Source organism: Drosophila virilis, chromosome 2 (assembly GCF_030788295.1).
Source record: "Drosophila virilis strain 15010-1051.87 chromosome 2, Dvir_AGI_RSII-ME, whole genome shotgun sequence".
Lineage (NCBI taxonomy): Eukaryota > Metazoa > Arthropoda > Insecta > Diptera > Drosophilidae > Drosophila > Drosophila virilis.
In genome coordinates, this window is record NC_091544.1 from 21,950,785 (window position 1) to 21,966,441 (window position 15,657).

The 15,657-nt window shown below is 39.4% G+C and overlaps 7 protein-coding genes across 7 annotated transcripts; 3 read left to right on the forward strand and 4 right to left on the reverse strand.

Moving 5' to 3' along the window:
• Window positions 1-7,559: 7,559 nt before the first annotated feature.
• Window positions 7,560-8,032, reverse strand: LOC138910931 (histone H3). The gene has a single exon (XM_070207144.1). It carries the CDS (start codon window positions 8,001-8,003, stop codon window positions 7,593-7,595), a length of 411 nt encoding a protein of 136 aa, XP_070063245.1. The 5' UTR covers window positions 8,004-8,032; the 3' UTR covers window positions 7,560-7,592.
• Window positions 8,033-8,274: 242 nt separating this feature from the next.
• LOC6637058 (histone H4) lies at window positions 8,275-8,658 on the forward strand. The gene has a single exon (XM_002060440.4). It carries the CDS (start codon window positions 8,301-8,303, stop codon window positions 8,610-8,612), a length of 312 nt encoding a protein of 103 aa, XP_002060476.1. The 5' UTR covers window positions 8,275-8,300; the 3' UTR covers window positions 8,613-8,658.
• A 1,578-nt stretch (window positions 8,659-10,236) lies between these two features.
• On the reverse strand, window positions 10,237-10,738 carry LOC6637025 (histone H2A). The gene has a single exon (XM_002060418.4). It carries the CDS (start codon window positions 10,682-10,684, stop codon window positions 10,310-10,312), a length of 375 nt encoding a protein of 124 aa, XP_002060454.1. The 5' UTR covers window positions 10,685-10,738; the 3' UTR covers window positions 10,237-10,309.
• Window positions 10,739-10,874: 136 nt separating this feature from the next.
• Window positions 10,875-11,356, forward strand: LOC6637086 (histone H2B). The gene has a single exon (XM_002060462.4). It carries the CDS (start codon window positions 10,929-10,931, stop codon window positions 11,298-11,300), a length of 372 nt encoding a protein of 123 aa, XP_002060498.1. The 5' UTR covers window positions 10,875-10,928; the 3' UTR covers window positions 11,301-11,356.
• Window positions 11,357-11,785: 429 nt separating this feature from the next.
• On the reverse strand, window positions 11,786-12,661 carry LOC6637028 (histone H1.3-like). The gene has a single exon (XM_032440877.2). It carries the CDS (start codon window positions 12,612-12,614, stop codon window positions 11,862-11,864), a length of 753 nt encoding a protein of 250 aa, XP_032296768.1. The 5' UTR covers window positions 12,615-12,661; the 3' UTR covers window positions 11,786-11,861.
• A 1,008-nt stretch (window positions 12,662-13,669) lies between these two features.
• On the reverse strand, window positions 13,670-14,182 carry LOC138910974 (histone H3). Its single transcript, XM_070207517.1, has one exon. The coding sequence runs from the start codon at window positions 14,129-14,131 to the stop codon at window positions 13,721-13,723; it is 411 nt and encodes a 136-aa protein (XP_070063618.1). The 5' UTR covers window positions 14,132-14,182; the 3' UTR covers window positions 13,670-13,720.
• Window positions 14,183-14,407: 225 nt separating this feature from the next.
• Window positions 14,408-14,794, forward strand: LOC6637180 (histone H4). Its single transcript, XM_002060490.4, has one exon. The coding sequence runs from the start codon at window positions 14,430-14,432 to the stop codon at window positions 14,739-14,741; it is 312 nt and encodes a 103-aa protein (XP_002060526.1). The 5' UTR covers window positions 14,408-14,429; the 3' UTR covers window positions 14,742-14,794.
• Window positions 14,795-15,657: the final 863 nt, after the last annotated feature.

Here is a 15,657-nt window from a genome sequence, read left to right on the forward strand (position 1 = left end):
TCATCATTTTCCTGTATGTTATTGGTTTCGGCTTCCTCATCCGTATATTCATCATAGCTAAGCGATGATATCGATGAGGTGCGGCTGCGTTTACCACATGCGTTTTCTTGCTCGTTATTGAGATCAGCTTGTTGGTTATTGTATTTTGCACTTGCCATTTTGCTTTTCGTATACGGCGATTGATGCACTTTTCTTTGGTTTTTTAGGTGCAATGCCGACTTGCTTTTTTGCACTTTGCCACTACCGTCTATTTTAATTTTTCCGAAGTTTGCGATCGGGTCGCATTGTTTGTCACTTGTGGCCGTAATATTTATTTCTGTGTCCATATCACATATATCACTTTTGCCACTTTAGGTTTGATCATGCACTCGCGTTTGACGCGTATCCACACTCGCGTTTGACGCGTTTCCACACTCGCGTTTAACGCGGCTTCACAGTCACGAGTTCGACACGATTCCAAACTCGCGTTCAACGCGGCTTCACACAGTCACGTGTTCGACACGTTTCCAAACTCGCGTTCACTTTGACTTTAAGCAATCACAGGAGATGCGGACGTTGCAACTGCAGAATCAGACATTTCGTGCGCTTTACTTTACTTTTGTGAACTGAAAACACTATTTTGGTGTGAAAACTTCTTCTTCTTTTTTATTGGTCACAGTAGGTTACATGGTAATACATTTTGGTACCTTATTTATTAGTACAGTCTTGATTGACAAAGTCAAGTTAACTTAATTTTAGGTTTTACATTTCATGTTGCCTTGCGCTTCTAGCTTATCCAGGCGTTAATTCTATTACTTAATTTTATTTATTTTATAGTTCTTAAGGTTTATGTTTTGGTGTAGTTGTGTAATTTTATTGTGTATATATATATTCCTAGGAAAGACTCGTATTGAGTAAAAACCTGGATTTCATTGTGTTAATTTGGTTTTGTTGGTTTTTGTCTTATAACTAGCTTAATTAGTGATAACAAGGGGCTTAGGAACTAGTTAACTGGATTGAGGAAGAGATAGGAGGTAGGAAATATTTATACAATAGAAGATAGGGAGAAAGGGGGGAGATATGTTGCGACAAATAATAAGATGAGCATTTCGTTTTTTATTGTCTAATGTTGTAAGCAAGTCCATCGTTAGGGTCGATAGACTGCCTTTTTCTATGGTAGAATATTAGATTGTTCTGAGAGTTGCGTATTATGCCCTTCTCTTTGAGACTGTTTATATGGTTTATGGTTAGGTGGTTTGTTGAGAATCCGACCGGTATCCGGATCTGCTCTATGCTATCTAATATTTGTTGGTTTGTACTGTTGCGGTTTCGTTCTAGGAACTTTTCAATTATCTTAAATATGAGGGTGTCTACTCGCTTGGTCTTTGAGATTTTGTATAGCTTTGAGTTTGATATGTAATTGTGTGAGTGGGGTATGAGGGAGCATTTCCCTAAGGCACGGCGTAGGATGCGTCTTTCAAAAAGACGTATTTCTTCCATTTGTCTGGATTTAATATTGAACCAACCGATGTGACCATGGATTAGGATTGGTTGGATTAGTTTCTTATAGGCAAGTGAACCTATTTTGATCAATTGAGCATTCGGATGGGATGGGTTCTCATTTAAGGGCTTGTAGATATGATGAATTTGGTGCAGTTGAATTTTTGCTCGTTTAAGGGTATGTTCGATGTGCTCTTGGAATTTGAGTTTTTCATCATATATGACTCCTAGGTATTTTATTTTTGATCTGGTTTGGGTTTCTGTATTGCCGTTTATATAGAGTTTAGGTTTGAATTTCCTAGCGTTTTTATATATACTTTTGAGCCTTGGGCCCTTGAAAATACATCCCTCGCACTTATTAACGTTAAGCTTAAGTCGCCATTTAGCAAAGTATTTGCATAGTTGGTCTAGATATCTATTGAGGTCCATTTCTGCGCTTGCTATCCATGCACCTGAAGATAGTAGTAGGATATCGTCCGCGTAGACGAGCGGCTGAATGCGCGCTGTCGAAGTTGAGGTGGGGATCTGTATGAAGGCTGGTAGATCAGCGAGGTAGATGTTATATAATATTGGTGCTAGGAGGGAACCTTGCGGCACACCTGCAGTTATTTCGCGGATTAGCGATTGCTCTATGCCGTCTGGGCTGGCGACATAGAAAGAACGGGTCGTAAGGTAGCTTTGAATAATACGTGTAGTATTTGGGTTAAACCGGAAGGTACTGCTCATTTTGTATATGAGGCCGTTCGTCCAGACTGTATCGAAAGCTTTTTCGAAGTCAAGGGCACAGGCAATTGTAGCACGCTGTCTAGCGATGTTGCTAGATATAAAGGAATTTGCGACAGCTAATGGGTTGCTAATAGATAGGTTGTCTCTAAAACCAAACTGATAGGGCTTAAGTATTTGATGGGAGTCTAAGTGTTTTTTGATTTGTGCCATTAACATTTTTTCAAATAAGAGGCTAATAGCGGAGAGGATTGAGATTGGCCTGTACCCTTGTAGGCTTTGTGGTTTTGCTTTAGGTTTTAGTATGGGAGTTATTCTGCTGCATTTCCAGGCATTTGGGAAGTAGCCTGAATTAAAGCAATGATTGAAAATAACTGCTAGGTGTTTGAGGACTAACATATTGCAATGTTTTAGGAGGTAATTACTACTGCCATCTGGTCCCATGGTTTTTTTGCTATTTTTCAATTTGACCCACTCGAGAAGTTGCTTGGCGTTTGTGAAGCCAAGCTCTTCTGAGTTTTCCCAGTTGCCGTCTGCTCTTCGGCTGGGATCAAAGTTGACTATGTAGTTTGGTATGTGCAAGGGATTTTGTGCTATAGTGCCGACTCGCCTATTTATGCGGGCAGTGTGTTGCCTAAGCTCGGGGCTGCCATTAGACATGTCGTCATTCTGCTTATGAATTTGCTCGAATGACCACGCTAGGGCATTGACTTTTTCAAATTTCGACTTAATAACGGTGGAAACGTTAATGTCGATTTCATTATGCTCAGTGGCTGTTAGGTGGATGTCGTGTTTAAGCGGCTCGTCTGTTTGGTGGTTTGGGTTACTATGTCTTAGGGATTTTAAGCTTACCTTACTTGGCCTTATGTATTTCAGGCGGCTTTCTACATGTCGTAGGTTGCTAGTGTGGATATGACTATTGATTTGGATTGTGAGGTCGGAGATAAGGGATTTAAGCTGTGACTTTTCGTCAAATGACAGTGAGTGTTGGCGCCTAACGAGGTATCTTCTAATGATGCGCTTCTGCTTGATAAGACCAAGGCATTGTGCGCTTAATTTAACTGTATTATAGGGCTTGGATGGGTGTATAGTTCTTTTGGGGATGGCATCTGGCGAGTCCAGTGCAATATTAAGTGCGGTATTAAGTTCTTCAATGTGTGCGTCTATTTCTTGAGGGCTTAGGTTGGAAGATATCGTAATTGGTCTGAGATTTCTTAAGAGAACAGAGTTCCATATGTCTGTGTTGATACTGTCGAATTTATAGACTTTTTTTGGATCGGTGCTTATAAGTGTATATTGGCCTAGTTGTATTTTTAGGGTTACCCCGAGATGATCTGATGGGAATTCATCTATTGTGTTGCAGAGGGAACTATGTTCTGTCTGGAGGTCTATAGAGCATATAAAGAAATCTATTGAGGATGGGTTGTTAGAGTTATTGGGACGACTAGGTTCTTTGGGGGGGCAAAGGACGAAGTTGGGTTGTCCTAGAAGCCAGGTTTGAAGGTTTTTACCGGCGTTATTTATGTGGGCTGGGCTATAGTGGGGCACATGCCAACTAGGGTGTTTGGCGTTTAGGTCGCAACCTATGATTATTTGGCAACCATTTCCAATATGGTGTAAAGAGTTGAATAGCGTATTCATGTCATTAGTAAGAAGCGGGTCTTTAGGGCGTTTGTATAATGAGACTGCTATAAAGCTTTGGGCGTTCCTGAGCGAGTCTTTGTATGAAAGTTTAATTGCTACGGCTTCGATATAGCATAGTGGCGGGATATCTACGCGTTCAAACTTTATGCCGTTTTTAATGCATATAGCGACGGACGTACCATCATTTTCAGGGTGGCGTTGCGCATGTCTTGTGTGGGTGGCTTTCACATTTTGCCTTATAAATTGGTATTGGGATAGCTTTGCGGTATTTCTGTTGCCTAGACGGTGCTCTGCTATGAGCATTATGTCTGGCCTATGTCTGTTTAGGAATTGGTCGAACTCATGCCTCTTCTGTAGTGAGATGAGTGAATTAACGTTTTGAAAGATACATTTAAGGGAGGTCATTTTTATTGTGCGATTTGGATAAGAAAGTCTAATAGTAGGGCTTGTTTTATTTTGCGAGCTTCTGACTCATCTTGGGCTTGGCTAGTGGGGTATTTTTTGGTGAGTTTCTGCATGATGTTTATACAGGTGAAAATATCTTTGCCAAAGGCTTGGACACTATCACTGTTGATGGTCTCAAGCGAGAGATTTGTTGTTTGTGGCTTTGGGGCCAGATTGTTAGCAAGATGCTTCTTTAGTGCCGGGTTGGTGACAACAATGTTTTTGGGGAGTTGTGGCTGACGGGAGTCGGGCCTTACCTCATCTGTTTTTTTGAAAAGTGAGGCGAATGGGACATTATTTTTAATTTTGCTGGCAGTAAATGCTGTAGTGGCTTTGGTAATTTTTTTTACATTTCTTTGTTCAGTGCTACTTCGCTTATTTTCAATTTTGGCGGTGATTACTACTCTGACCGGGCAGATTTTAGCATTTGCTGTGTGTTGACCCTTGCAGTTGACACATTGTGTTTTATTGTTTTCTGATGGGTTGTCAGTCTTTTTGATACTGCATTGCCCGGGGGCGTGGTCAGCAGTGCATTTGATGCATCTATACTGCATTTTGCAATTGCTTGCGACATGGCAATACCGTTGGCAGTTGTGGCATTGTTTTATTTTCCTTTCGGCTTTGAAGGCCTCAATTTTTATTTTGCAGTTAAGTAGACTTTTGATGGAGTATATTGTTTTGGCCCTTTCTGTTTTTTCCATTTGGACCAGCCAAAAGTTCTTTTTAAATGGTTTGACGCTAATGATTTTCAGGTCAGGGCAAGTTTCTTGTACTGCTATCTTAACTTCATCTTCTGTGAAGATTTGCTGAGGTAATTTTTTTATAACTATGGAGTAAGGCTTAAGTTCTTTGGGGGTGTAAGTATAGTAGCTTATTTGATTAAGGTCTAATAGTTTCTTAGTCTCTTGGAAATCTTCGAGGGTAAAGACATTGATATGGGTTCTATTTTTGTTGATTATATTAAGTCTAAAACGCTCATTTTTTATTATTTGTCGCAACATACCTGTCAGTTCCTTTGGATTCACATTATATGTCGCTATAATGGGTAGTTTTGACGTCTTGGTTTTCGTCTCTTTTGTTTTGGGTGGTCCAGGTAATTCCTTCCTGGGTTCAGTTGGGGCTATCGCGGTGGTTTCCTCTGGGTCATCATCGATGTCCATATCGTCAGCTACTTTTGGAGTGGCTGGTTTCTGGCCCTTTGATTTCTTGTTTTTCTTGGGCTTGGACGGGCCCAGTTCTGGGAACTCGTCGTCCTGCGTGGCTTCGTTCTCGTCTAGTTGGGAGAGAGCCGCAAATTTGTTGCCATCGAATGCCTTTGCCGTTGCTTGTATTTTTAGGTGTTTCAGCTGGTCTTGAATTCCTTGATGTTTCTTCGAAATTGCTCCTGACACGCTAGCAGAACCGGCTGCTTGTGCTCGGAGACGCATTAGCTCTTCCATAATTGAGTGGTATTCTGTGGATTTCATCCACACACCCTCAGTTGTTTCGAGATCGTCATCATTTTCCTGTATGTTATTGGTTTCGGCTTCCTCATCCGTATATTCATCATAGCTAAGCGATGATATCGATGAGGTGCGGCTGCGTTTACCACATGCGTTTTCTTGCTCGTTATTGAGATCAGCTTGTTGGTTATTGTATTTTGCACTTGCCATTTTGCTTTTCGTATACGGCGATTGATGCACTTTTCTTTGGTTTTTTAGGTGCAATGCCGACTTGCTTTTTTGCACTTTGCCACTACCGTCTATTTTAATTTTTCCGAAGTTTGCGATCGGGTCGCATTGTTTGTCACTTGTGGCCGTAATATTTATTTCTGTGTCCATATCACATATATCACTTTTGCCACTTTAGGTTTGATCATGCACTCGCGTTTGACGCGTATCCACACTCGCGTTTGACGCGTTTCCACACTCGCGTTTAACGCGGCTTCACAGTCACGAGTTCGACACGATTCCAAACTCGCGTTCAACGCGGCTTCACACAGTCACGTGTTCGACACGTTTCCAAACTCGCGTTCACTTTGACTTTAAGCAATCACAGGAGATGCGGACGTTGCAACTGCAGAATCAGACATTTCGTGCGCTTTACTTTACTTTTGTGAACTGAAAACACTATTTTGGTGTGAAAACAGAAATATACCAGGTCACCCGTTTGAGTGAGAATCGAGGAGGAGGGCTGAACGAGAATGTTTTTGGTATTGAACGTTTGTTACTCAATGCGTCGTCATTACATACTTGTTAAATGGTCGTTTACAAAAGTTTATATTTGGAAATCGTTCTTAATGTAAATTGGAATGGTTTGTGTAATATTCAAACAATACAATATAAATTATTTAGTGTATTTAACATGATTTTATGATTTTTAATTGCCTGTCAAAGTTCAACTTTGAGTCTTGGCGAAAAAGGTTATCGAGCAAAAAACACGATTATTATTAAAAATATAATGAAACTTGAAATATTTTTCATCTAAATACAATATTTAAACAATTCTTTAATCAAATTCAACTATTAATTTAAATATATCTTAAGTCTACTACTTTAAATATCTATTTAACATAACCCTTAGCTGTTAGAAACATGCCTGTTTACAATGAAATCAATATAAAAACGCTTCAGACAAATCTTATTTTGTCTTTAACAGTTAATATAAATTTAAAAAATTTAATATAAAAAAAAAGGAAATGGAAGATTATTCCACTTAGTAACACAAATTGTTATTATACTTGAAATTTAATTAATAAAATATCATGCGAAATCCATATGACATTTCTGTGTACCGAAACATCCATCAGACTCTTAGTTGATTTATTTTTGAAATTCAGAAATTATCTATTGGAGCACAATTGATTGATGAAAAATGACGTTTATTTACGGTGATGAGGCCCAAACCAAATGATGTATACAGCTATTCAGAAAATCATCTATACATATACATATATGGAATATAATGAAGGAATTTTCGGTTAAACCCAAAATATGTATGTGGATTTACCATTAAGATACATTGAGATAAATCCAATATTGTAATGCCCTGTTTGTTTATTGTCACATTGTATAAAGCTTTTTAATAAGATGATTTATTTGGCGACCTATCAATTTCATAATTGTTTCTTTGACTGGCTCGATGTCCGAGGTTTTTTTATTCCAGACAATATGAAAATCCAGTTTTGTTTTAAATTTTTACTTAGTATATTGATATTTAATTTAATATATTGATACGAAAATAAGAATCTCCTTGTTTAAAATATTTTGTGGTCCTGAAAAGGACCGATTTTTTTATATTTATGTATTAGAGACGAGGTAGACTTAAGCGCGCTCCCCACGAATACGTCTGGCCAGTTGAATGTCCTTGGGCATGATGGTGACACGCTTAGCGTGGATAGCACACAAATTTGTATCTTCGAATAGGCCAACTAGATAGGCTTCGCTAGCTTCCTGCAAGGCCATCACAGCCGAGCTCTGGAAACGTAAGTCGGTCTTGAAGTCTTGAGCAATTTCGCGTACTAAACGCTGGAACGGCAACTTGCGAATAAGCAGTTCTGTGCTCTTCTGGTAGCGACGAATTTCACGCAGGGCAACAGTGCCTGGCCTATAGCGATGAGGTTTCTTCACACCACCAGTTGCTGGAGCACTTTTACGTGCTGCCTTAGTAGCTAACTGTTTCCGAGGAGCCTTTCCTCCAGTTGATTTACGAGCAGTCTGCTTAGTACGAGCCATCTTTCTTTCACAATTCTAACTTCACACTGTCACTGTTAAAAACACAATAATCGTGCGTCTCGTTTGTGTATCGCTTATATAGAAAATGAGTGATAAGTTAGAAAGAGAACGATATATTCGCTGTTCGCTGTTTTGTCGAATATGTTACAAGGGTAGTATGTGAGCGAGATGGAAATATGTTTTCACTCGCTCGTCTTTTTGAGTTTTTGGTATAAATATAAGCGCTGCCCGAAGAGCTAGCATTAGTACCTCAGTGACATTCGTGGTGTTAAGTTAAAAAAAAATATAAAGTGAAAAATGACTGGTCGTGGTAAAGGTGGCAAAGGCTTGGGTAAAGGCGGCGCCAAACGTCATCGCAAAGTGTTGCGTGATAATATCCAGGGCATCACGAAACCAGCTATCCGGCGTTTAGCTCGTCGTGGTGGCGTAAAACGTATTTCTGGTCTTATTTATGAAGAAACTCGCGGTGTTCTAAAGGTTTTCTTGGAGAATGTCATCCGTGATGCGGTCACATACACCGAGCACGCCAAGAGGAAGACAGTCACAGCCATGGATGTCGTATATGCGCTGAAAAGACAAGGCCGTACCCTGTACGGTTTTGGCGGTTAATAAGAAAATATTGAATTTATGTTGACACAATCGGTCCTTTTCAGGACCACCAATCCGTTTCATTAAGAGATAAAAAATATTAATTTTTTTTTCAAAATCTAGGTCGGTGCGAAAATCGAAGCTTTTTCGATGATTTTTTTTTAATATCTCGGGTAAATAATGTCTGATTTTAAAATGTTACACCTTATTGAATGCGTACGGATACCTACCATCAATTGGCATTCAAACAAATTAATCATCGATGGGTTGAATAATGGGTCAAATAATGTCCGATTTTGCAATTTCATACCATTTTTGACTCGTAAGGATCAGTTCTATCGATTGTCATCAAAAAAAGGAAATCTAATATTTTGACCCAAACCGACAAAATGGCAAGGGGTTACATCACGTTTTTTTCAAAATCGAGGTCGGTGCGAAAGTCGAAACTTTTTCGATGATTTTTTTTGAATAACTCGGGTAATAGCCCCGCGCGGAGATATGACGTTCCAAAACGACATAACTCCGCGCGGAGATATGACGTTCCAAAACGACATAACTCCCCGCGGATATGATATGACCTTCCAAATCATCACGTTCTTTTTTTTCAAAATCGAGGTCGGTGCGAAAGTCGAAACTTTTTCGATGATTTTTTTTTTAATATCTCGGGTAATAGCCCCGCGCGGAGATATGTCGTTCCAAAATGACATAACTCCGCGCGGAGATATGTCGTTCCAAAATGACATAACTCAGCGCGGAGATATGTCGTTCCAAAATGACATAACTCCGCGCGGAGATATGACGTTCCAAAACGACATAACTCCGCGCGGAGATATGACGTTCCAAAACAACATAACTCCGCGCGGAGATATGACGTTCCAAAGCGACATAACTCCCCGCGGATATGATAGGACCTTCCAAATCATCACGTTTTTTTTTTTCAAAATCGAGGTCGGGGCGAAAATCGAATCTTTTTCGATGATTATACCCTGAGCCCATTAAAAATGGGTATAAGGGTATATTGTATTTGTGCAAAATCTAAATTTATGTAACAGGCAGAAGGAAGCATCTCTGACCCCATAAAGTATATATACTCTTGATCAGCATCAATAGCCGAGTCGATCTAGCCATGTCCGTCTGCCTGTCCGTCCGTCTGTCCGTATGTATGAACGCAAGGATCTCAGAACCTATAAGAGCTTGAGAAATTTTAGATGTAGGTGCTCCTAGTGCCCGCGGAGATCGAGTTTGTTTCCGATAATCGATAACTTACTCCGTTTCCAAGCCAATCGATATCCTGTATTTTGGGGAATTTTGGTAAATAATAAGAGCTAGAGTCCCCAAACTTGACATATAGCTTCGAAAATAGAACATATATATGCATTTGATGTTGGAAGAAGAGTGTTCAGGGTGTCCTTTAGTCGGGAGCTCCCGACTAGAACCTCTTACCTGTCTTACATATTTATTTTGTGCTTGTTTTTAATCTATCACAAACAAACAACCACCGCATTGGATAAGGCAATATTGCACATTTTTATTGACTAGTACGGTGAATGTACTTTTGAGCTCTAAAATGTAGTTTGTATTGAATCGATTTCGGATACATTAGTGAATGAAAAGATAATCTCTTTTTTGACATTTTTGGTCGTCCTGAAAAGGACGTTTGGTTTCGAGTATTTACAAATGTATACGCTGTTTTTTTTTTTGTTTAGTGAACTAGCAAATTATGCCTTCTTTTCAGTCTTCTTGGGCAACAGAACTGCTTGGATGTTGGGCAAAACACCGCCCTGGGCAATGGTGACGCCCGAAAGCAGTTTGTTTAACTCCTCATCGTTACGAATGGCCAATTGCAAATGGCGAGGGATAATTCTAGTTTTCTTGTTGTCGCGTGCAGCATTGCCAGCCAACTCCAAAACTTCAGCGGCCAAATATTCCATAACGGCAGCCAAGTAGACAGGAGCACCGGCACCAACACGTTCAGCATAGTTGCCCTTACGAAGGAGGCGGTGAATACGACCAACGGGAAACTGAAGACCAGCACGGTTAGAACGCGACTTTGCCTTTCCCTTCACTTTTCCACCTTTACCGCGACCAGACATTTTCTTATTTTCTTTATTTCACTGTTTCACTGCTAGCACACAAATATCGAATGTTATTGACATCAAACCTCACGACTACTGTATTTATACTTTTCTCAACTAACCACTTCTTCAGTTTAGAGTAGAGAGTTGAACGGGCTGTTAACATGAAAGCGTCGTTCGAAAAAAGTATAAATGCTAAGCAACTGTAGGGTGTCTGTCAAACATTTGTGGAGTGAATTAAAGTGAACGTTTGTGAATAATAATGCCGCCGAAAACAAGTGGGAAGGCAGCCAAAAAGGCTGGTAAGGCTCAGAAAAACATTACCAAGAATGACAAGAAGAAGAAGCGCAAGAGGAAGGAAAGCTACGCTATCTACATTTACAAAGTGCTCAAGCAGGTCCACCCTGACACCGGCATTTCGTCAAAGGCGATGAGCATAATGAACAGCTTTGTTAACGACATTTTCGAGCGTATTGCTGCCGAGGCCTCCCGTTTGGCTCACTACAACAAACGCTCGACTATTACCAGTCGGGAAATCCAAACCGCAGTACGTCTTTTGCTGCCCGGCGAATTGGCCAAGCACGCTGTCAGTGAGGGAACAAAAGCAGTTACAAAGTACACCAGCTCCAAGTAAAATTCAGCTAGATGTGCATTGTACGGGAAGCAAACAAAAGCAAAAGGCCCTTTTCAGGGCCACAAATCTCTTTTTCAAGGAATTAAAAATATTTTTAAATATCAGAATAATATCTCATATGAATGTAAGCGTTCTTAAAACTTTTCTATTATTTTAAATATTAGACCCGAAATTTACACATTACACATTTCGTCTATGCGATCTTTTGAGGGGTGTTTAGATTGGATGAATATATTTCTTATAGGCAAGCGGCAAGTAATTTGATCAATACTTTTTTATAACAATGTTTTATTTTGCGGTGGAATGAATAAGGAAGGAAGGTATGAAGTACGTAATTTATTTATATGATATTTACAATTATAAGTTGAGAAGTCCAATCGGACTTAAATTAAGGCAGCGTATATGAGTAGACATGGCATTTATTATATTTGCTGATATAGACAAAAAGAAAAATTCTTTCTCTTAGAAAATCGTATTTGTAGCCCTTAAAAGGGCTTTGTAGGAAAACAAATTTCATTATTAGAAATTTGCATATGCTGACAAGCAGTTAGCAATTTCAAATTATTTCTTCGTTGCAGATGCAGTCTTCGCTTTTGGCTTCTTGACAGCAGTTTTCTTGGGGGTCGTAGCCGACACGACTTTTTTCGGTTTAGCACTTGTGGTCTTAGGTTTAGGGGTCTTTGGCTTTGTTGCGCTTGACTTAGCCTTTGCTGTTGTAGGCTTGGCCTTTATGGTTCCCGTTTTCTTCGCATCCTTAGCCTTTTCTTTGTCAGCCTTCTTTTTCTCAACATTTTTTTTGGCTGCTGCGGATTTTGATAGCTTTTTATCAGCGGCACCCGCTGCTTTCTTCGTGGTAGACGTACTACTCTTCCTTTTAGTTGCTGCTGCCGCCGAAGCATTTACCTTCTTGGTTTTCTTCTCGACAGCGGAGGCCTTTGGCTTGGCATCCTTGTTAGCGGTTGCAGATAGTTTAAACGAACCAGAGGCACCCTTGCCCTTTGTTTGGATCAGCTTTCCATTCGCAACTGCATTCTTAAGGTACTTTTTAATGAACGGGGCTAGCTTCTGGGCATCGCACTTGTATGTAGCACCGATATATTTTTTAATTGCCAGAAGGGATGAGCCACCACGTTCCTTCAAATTTTTAATCGATGCATCTACCATTTGCTGAGTTGGTGGGTGCGATGGCGGAGCTGCTGTTGACTTCTTTGATTTTGGTGTGGCTGCTGCCTTTTTAGTAGACACCTTTTTCTCGCCTGAGGCTGCTTGGGCAATCACAGGAGATGCGGACGTTGCAACTGCAGAATCAGACATTTCGTGCGCTTTACTTTACTTTTGTGAACTGAAAACACTATTTTGGTGTGAAAACAGAAATATACCAGGTCACCCGTTTGAGTGAGAATCGAGGAGGAGGGCTAAACGAGAATGTTTTTGGTATTGAACGTTTGTTACTCAATGCGTCGTCATTACATACTTGTTAAATGGTCGTTTACAAAAGTTTATATTTGGAAATCGTTCTTAATGTAAATTGGAATGGTTTGTGTAATATTCAAACAATACAATATAAATTATTTAGTGTATTTAACATGATTTTATGATTTTTAATTGCCTGTCAAAGTTCAACTTTGAGTCTTGGCGAAAAAGGTTATCGAGCAAAAAACACGATTATTATTAAAAATATAATGAAACTTGAAATATTTTTCATCTAAATACAATATTTAAACAATTCTTTAATCAAATTCAACTATTAATTTAAATATATCTTAAGTCTACTACTTTAAATATCTATTTAACATAACCCTTAGCTGTTAGAAACATGCCTGTTTACAATGAAATCAATATAAAAACGCTTCAGACAAATCTTATTTTGTCTTTAACAGTTAATATAAATTTAAAAAATTTAATATACAAAAAAAGGAAATGGAAGATTATTCCACTTAGTAACACAAATTGTTATTATACTTGAAATTTAATTAATAAAATATCATGCGAAATCCATATGACATTTCTGTGTACCGAAACATCCATCAGACTCTTAGTTGATTTATTTTTGAAATTCAGAAATTATCTATTGGAGCACAATTGATTGATGAAAAATGACGTTTATTTACGGTGATGAGATAAATCCAATATTGTAATGCCCTATTTGTTTATTGTCACATTGTATAAAGCTTTTTAATAAGATGATTTATTTGGCGACCTATCAATTTCATAATTGTTTCTTTGACTGGCTCGATGTCTGAGGTTTTTTTATTCCAGACAATATGAAAATCCAGTTTTGTTTTAAATTTTTACTTAGTATATTGATATTTAATTTAATATATTGATACGAAAATAAGAATCTCCTTGTTTAAAATATTTTGTGGTCCTGAAAAGGACCGATTTTTTTTTTATATTTATGTATTAGAGACGAGGTAGACTTAAGCGCGCTCCCCACGAATACGTCTGGCCAGTTGAATGTCCTTGGGCATGATGGTGACACGCTTAGCGTGGATAGCACACAAATTTGTATCTTCGAATAGGCCAACTAGATAGGCTTCGCTAGCTTCCTGCAAGGCCATCACAGCCGAGCTCTGGAAACGTAAGTCGGTCTTGAAGTCTTGAGCAATTTCGCGTACTAAACGCTGGAACGGCAACTTGCGAATAAGCAGTTCCGTGCTCTTCTGGTAGCGACGAATTTCACGCAGGGCAACAGTGCCTGGCCTATAGCGATGAGGTTTCTTCACACCACCAGTTGCTGGAGCACTTTTACGTGCTGCCTTAGTAGCTAACTGTTTCCGAGGGGCCTTTCCTCCAGTTGATTTACGAGCAGTTTGCTTAGTACGAGCCATCTTTCTTTCACAATTCCAACTTCACACTGTCACTGTTAAAAACACAATAATCGTGCGTCTCGTTTGTGTATCGCTTATATAGAAAATGAGTGATAAGTTAGAAAGAGAACGATATATTCGCTGTTCGTCGCTTTGCCGATTATGTTACGAGGGTAGGGTGTGAGCGAGATGGAAATATTCTTGTACTCTTTCGAGTTTTGGATATTTTTGGTATAAATATAAGCGCTGCCCGAAGAGCTAGCATTAGTACCTCAGTGACATTCGTGGTGTTAAGTTAAATAAAAATATAAAGTGAAAAATGACTGGTCGTGGTAAAGGTGGCAAAGGCTTGGGTAAAGGCGGCGCCAAACGTCATCGCAAAGTGTTGCGTGATAATATCCAGGGCATCACGAAACCAGCTATCCGGCGTTTAGCTCGTCGTGGTGGCGTAAAACGTATTTCTGGTCTTATTTATGAGGAAACTCGTGGTGTTCTAAAAGTTTTCTTGGAAAATGTCATCCGTGATGCGGTCACATACACTGAGCACGCCAAGAGGAAGACAGTCACAGCCATGGATGTTGTTTATGCGCTGAAAAGACAAGGCCGTACCCTGTACGGTTTTGGCGGTTAATAAGAAAATATTGAATTTATGTTGACACAATCGGTCCTTTTCAGGACCACCAATCCGTTTCATTAAGAGATAAAAAATATTAATTATTCAACACTAACGAAACGTGATGCTGTCAAGCGTCTCCATCTCAGATTCCGAGATCGACCGTGATCACAGATGTTCGTTTTTTAAACCCTGAACCCATTAAAAATGGACACAAGGGTATATTGTATTTGTGCAAAATCCAAATGTATGTAACAGGCAGAAGGAAGCATCTCCGACCCCATAAAGTATATATATTCTTGATCAGCATCAATAGCCGAGTCGATCTAGCCATGTCAGTCTGTCCGTCCGTCCATATGTATGAACGCAAGGATCTCAGAACATATAAGAGCTATAGACTTGAAATTTTAGATGTAGGTGCTCCTAGTGCCTGCGCAGATCGAGTCGGTGCGAAAATGGAAACATTTTCGATGGAGATATGACGTTCCAAAACGACAGAACTCCACGCGGAGATATGACCTTCCAAATCATCACGATTTTTTTCAAAATCGAGGTCGGTGCGAAAATCGAAACTTTTTCGATGGAGATATGACGTTTCAGAACGACATAATTCCGCGCGGATATGATATGACTTTCCAAATCATCACGTTTTTTTTTTTAAATCGAGGTCGGTGCGAAAATCGAAACTTTTTCGATGGAGATATGACGTTCCAAAACGATATAACTCCGCGCGGATATGATATGACCTTCCAAATCATCACGTTTTTTTTTCAAAATCGAGGTCGGTGCGAAAATCGAAGCTTTTTCGATGATTTTTTTTTTAATATCTAGGGTAAATAATGTCTGATTTTAAAATGTTATACCTTTTTGAATGCGTACGGATACCTACCATCAATTGGCATTCAAACAAATCAATCATCGATGGGTTGAATAA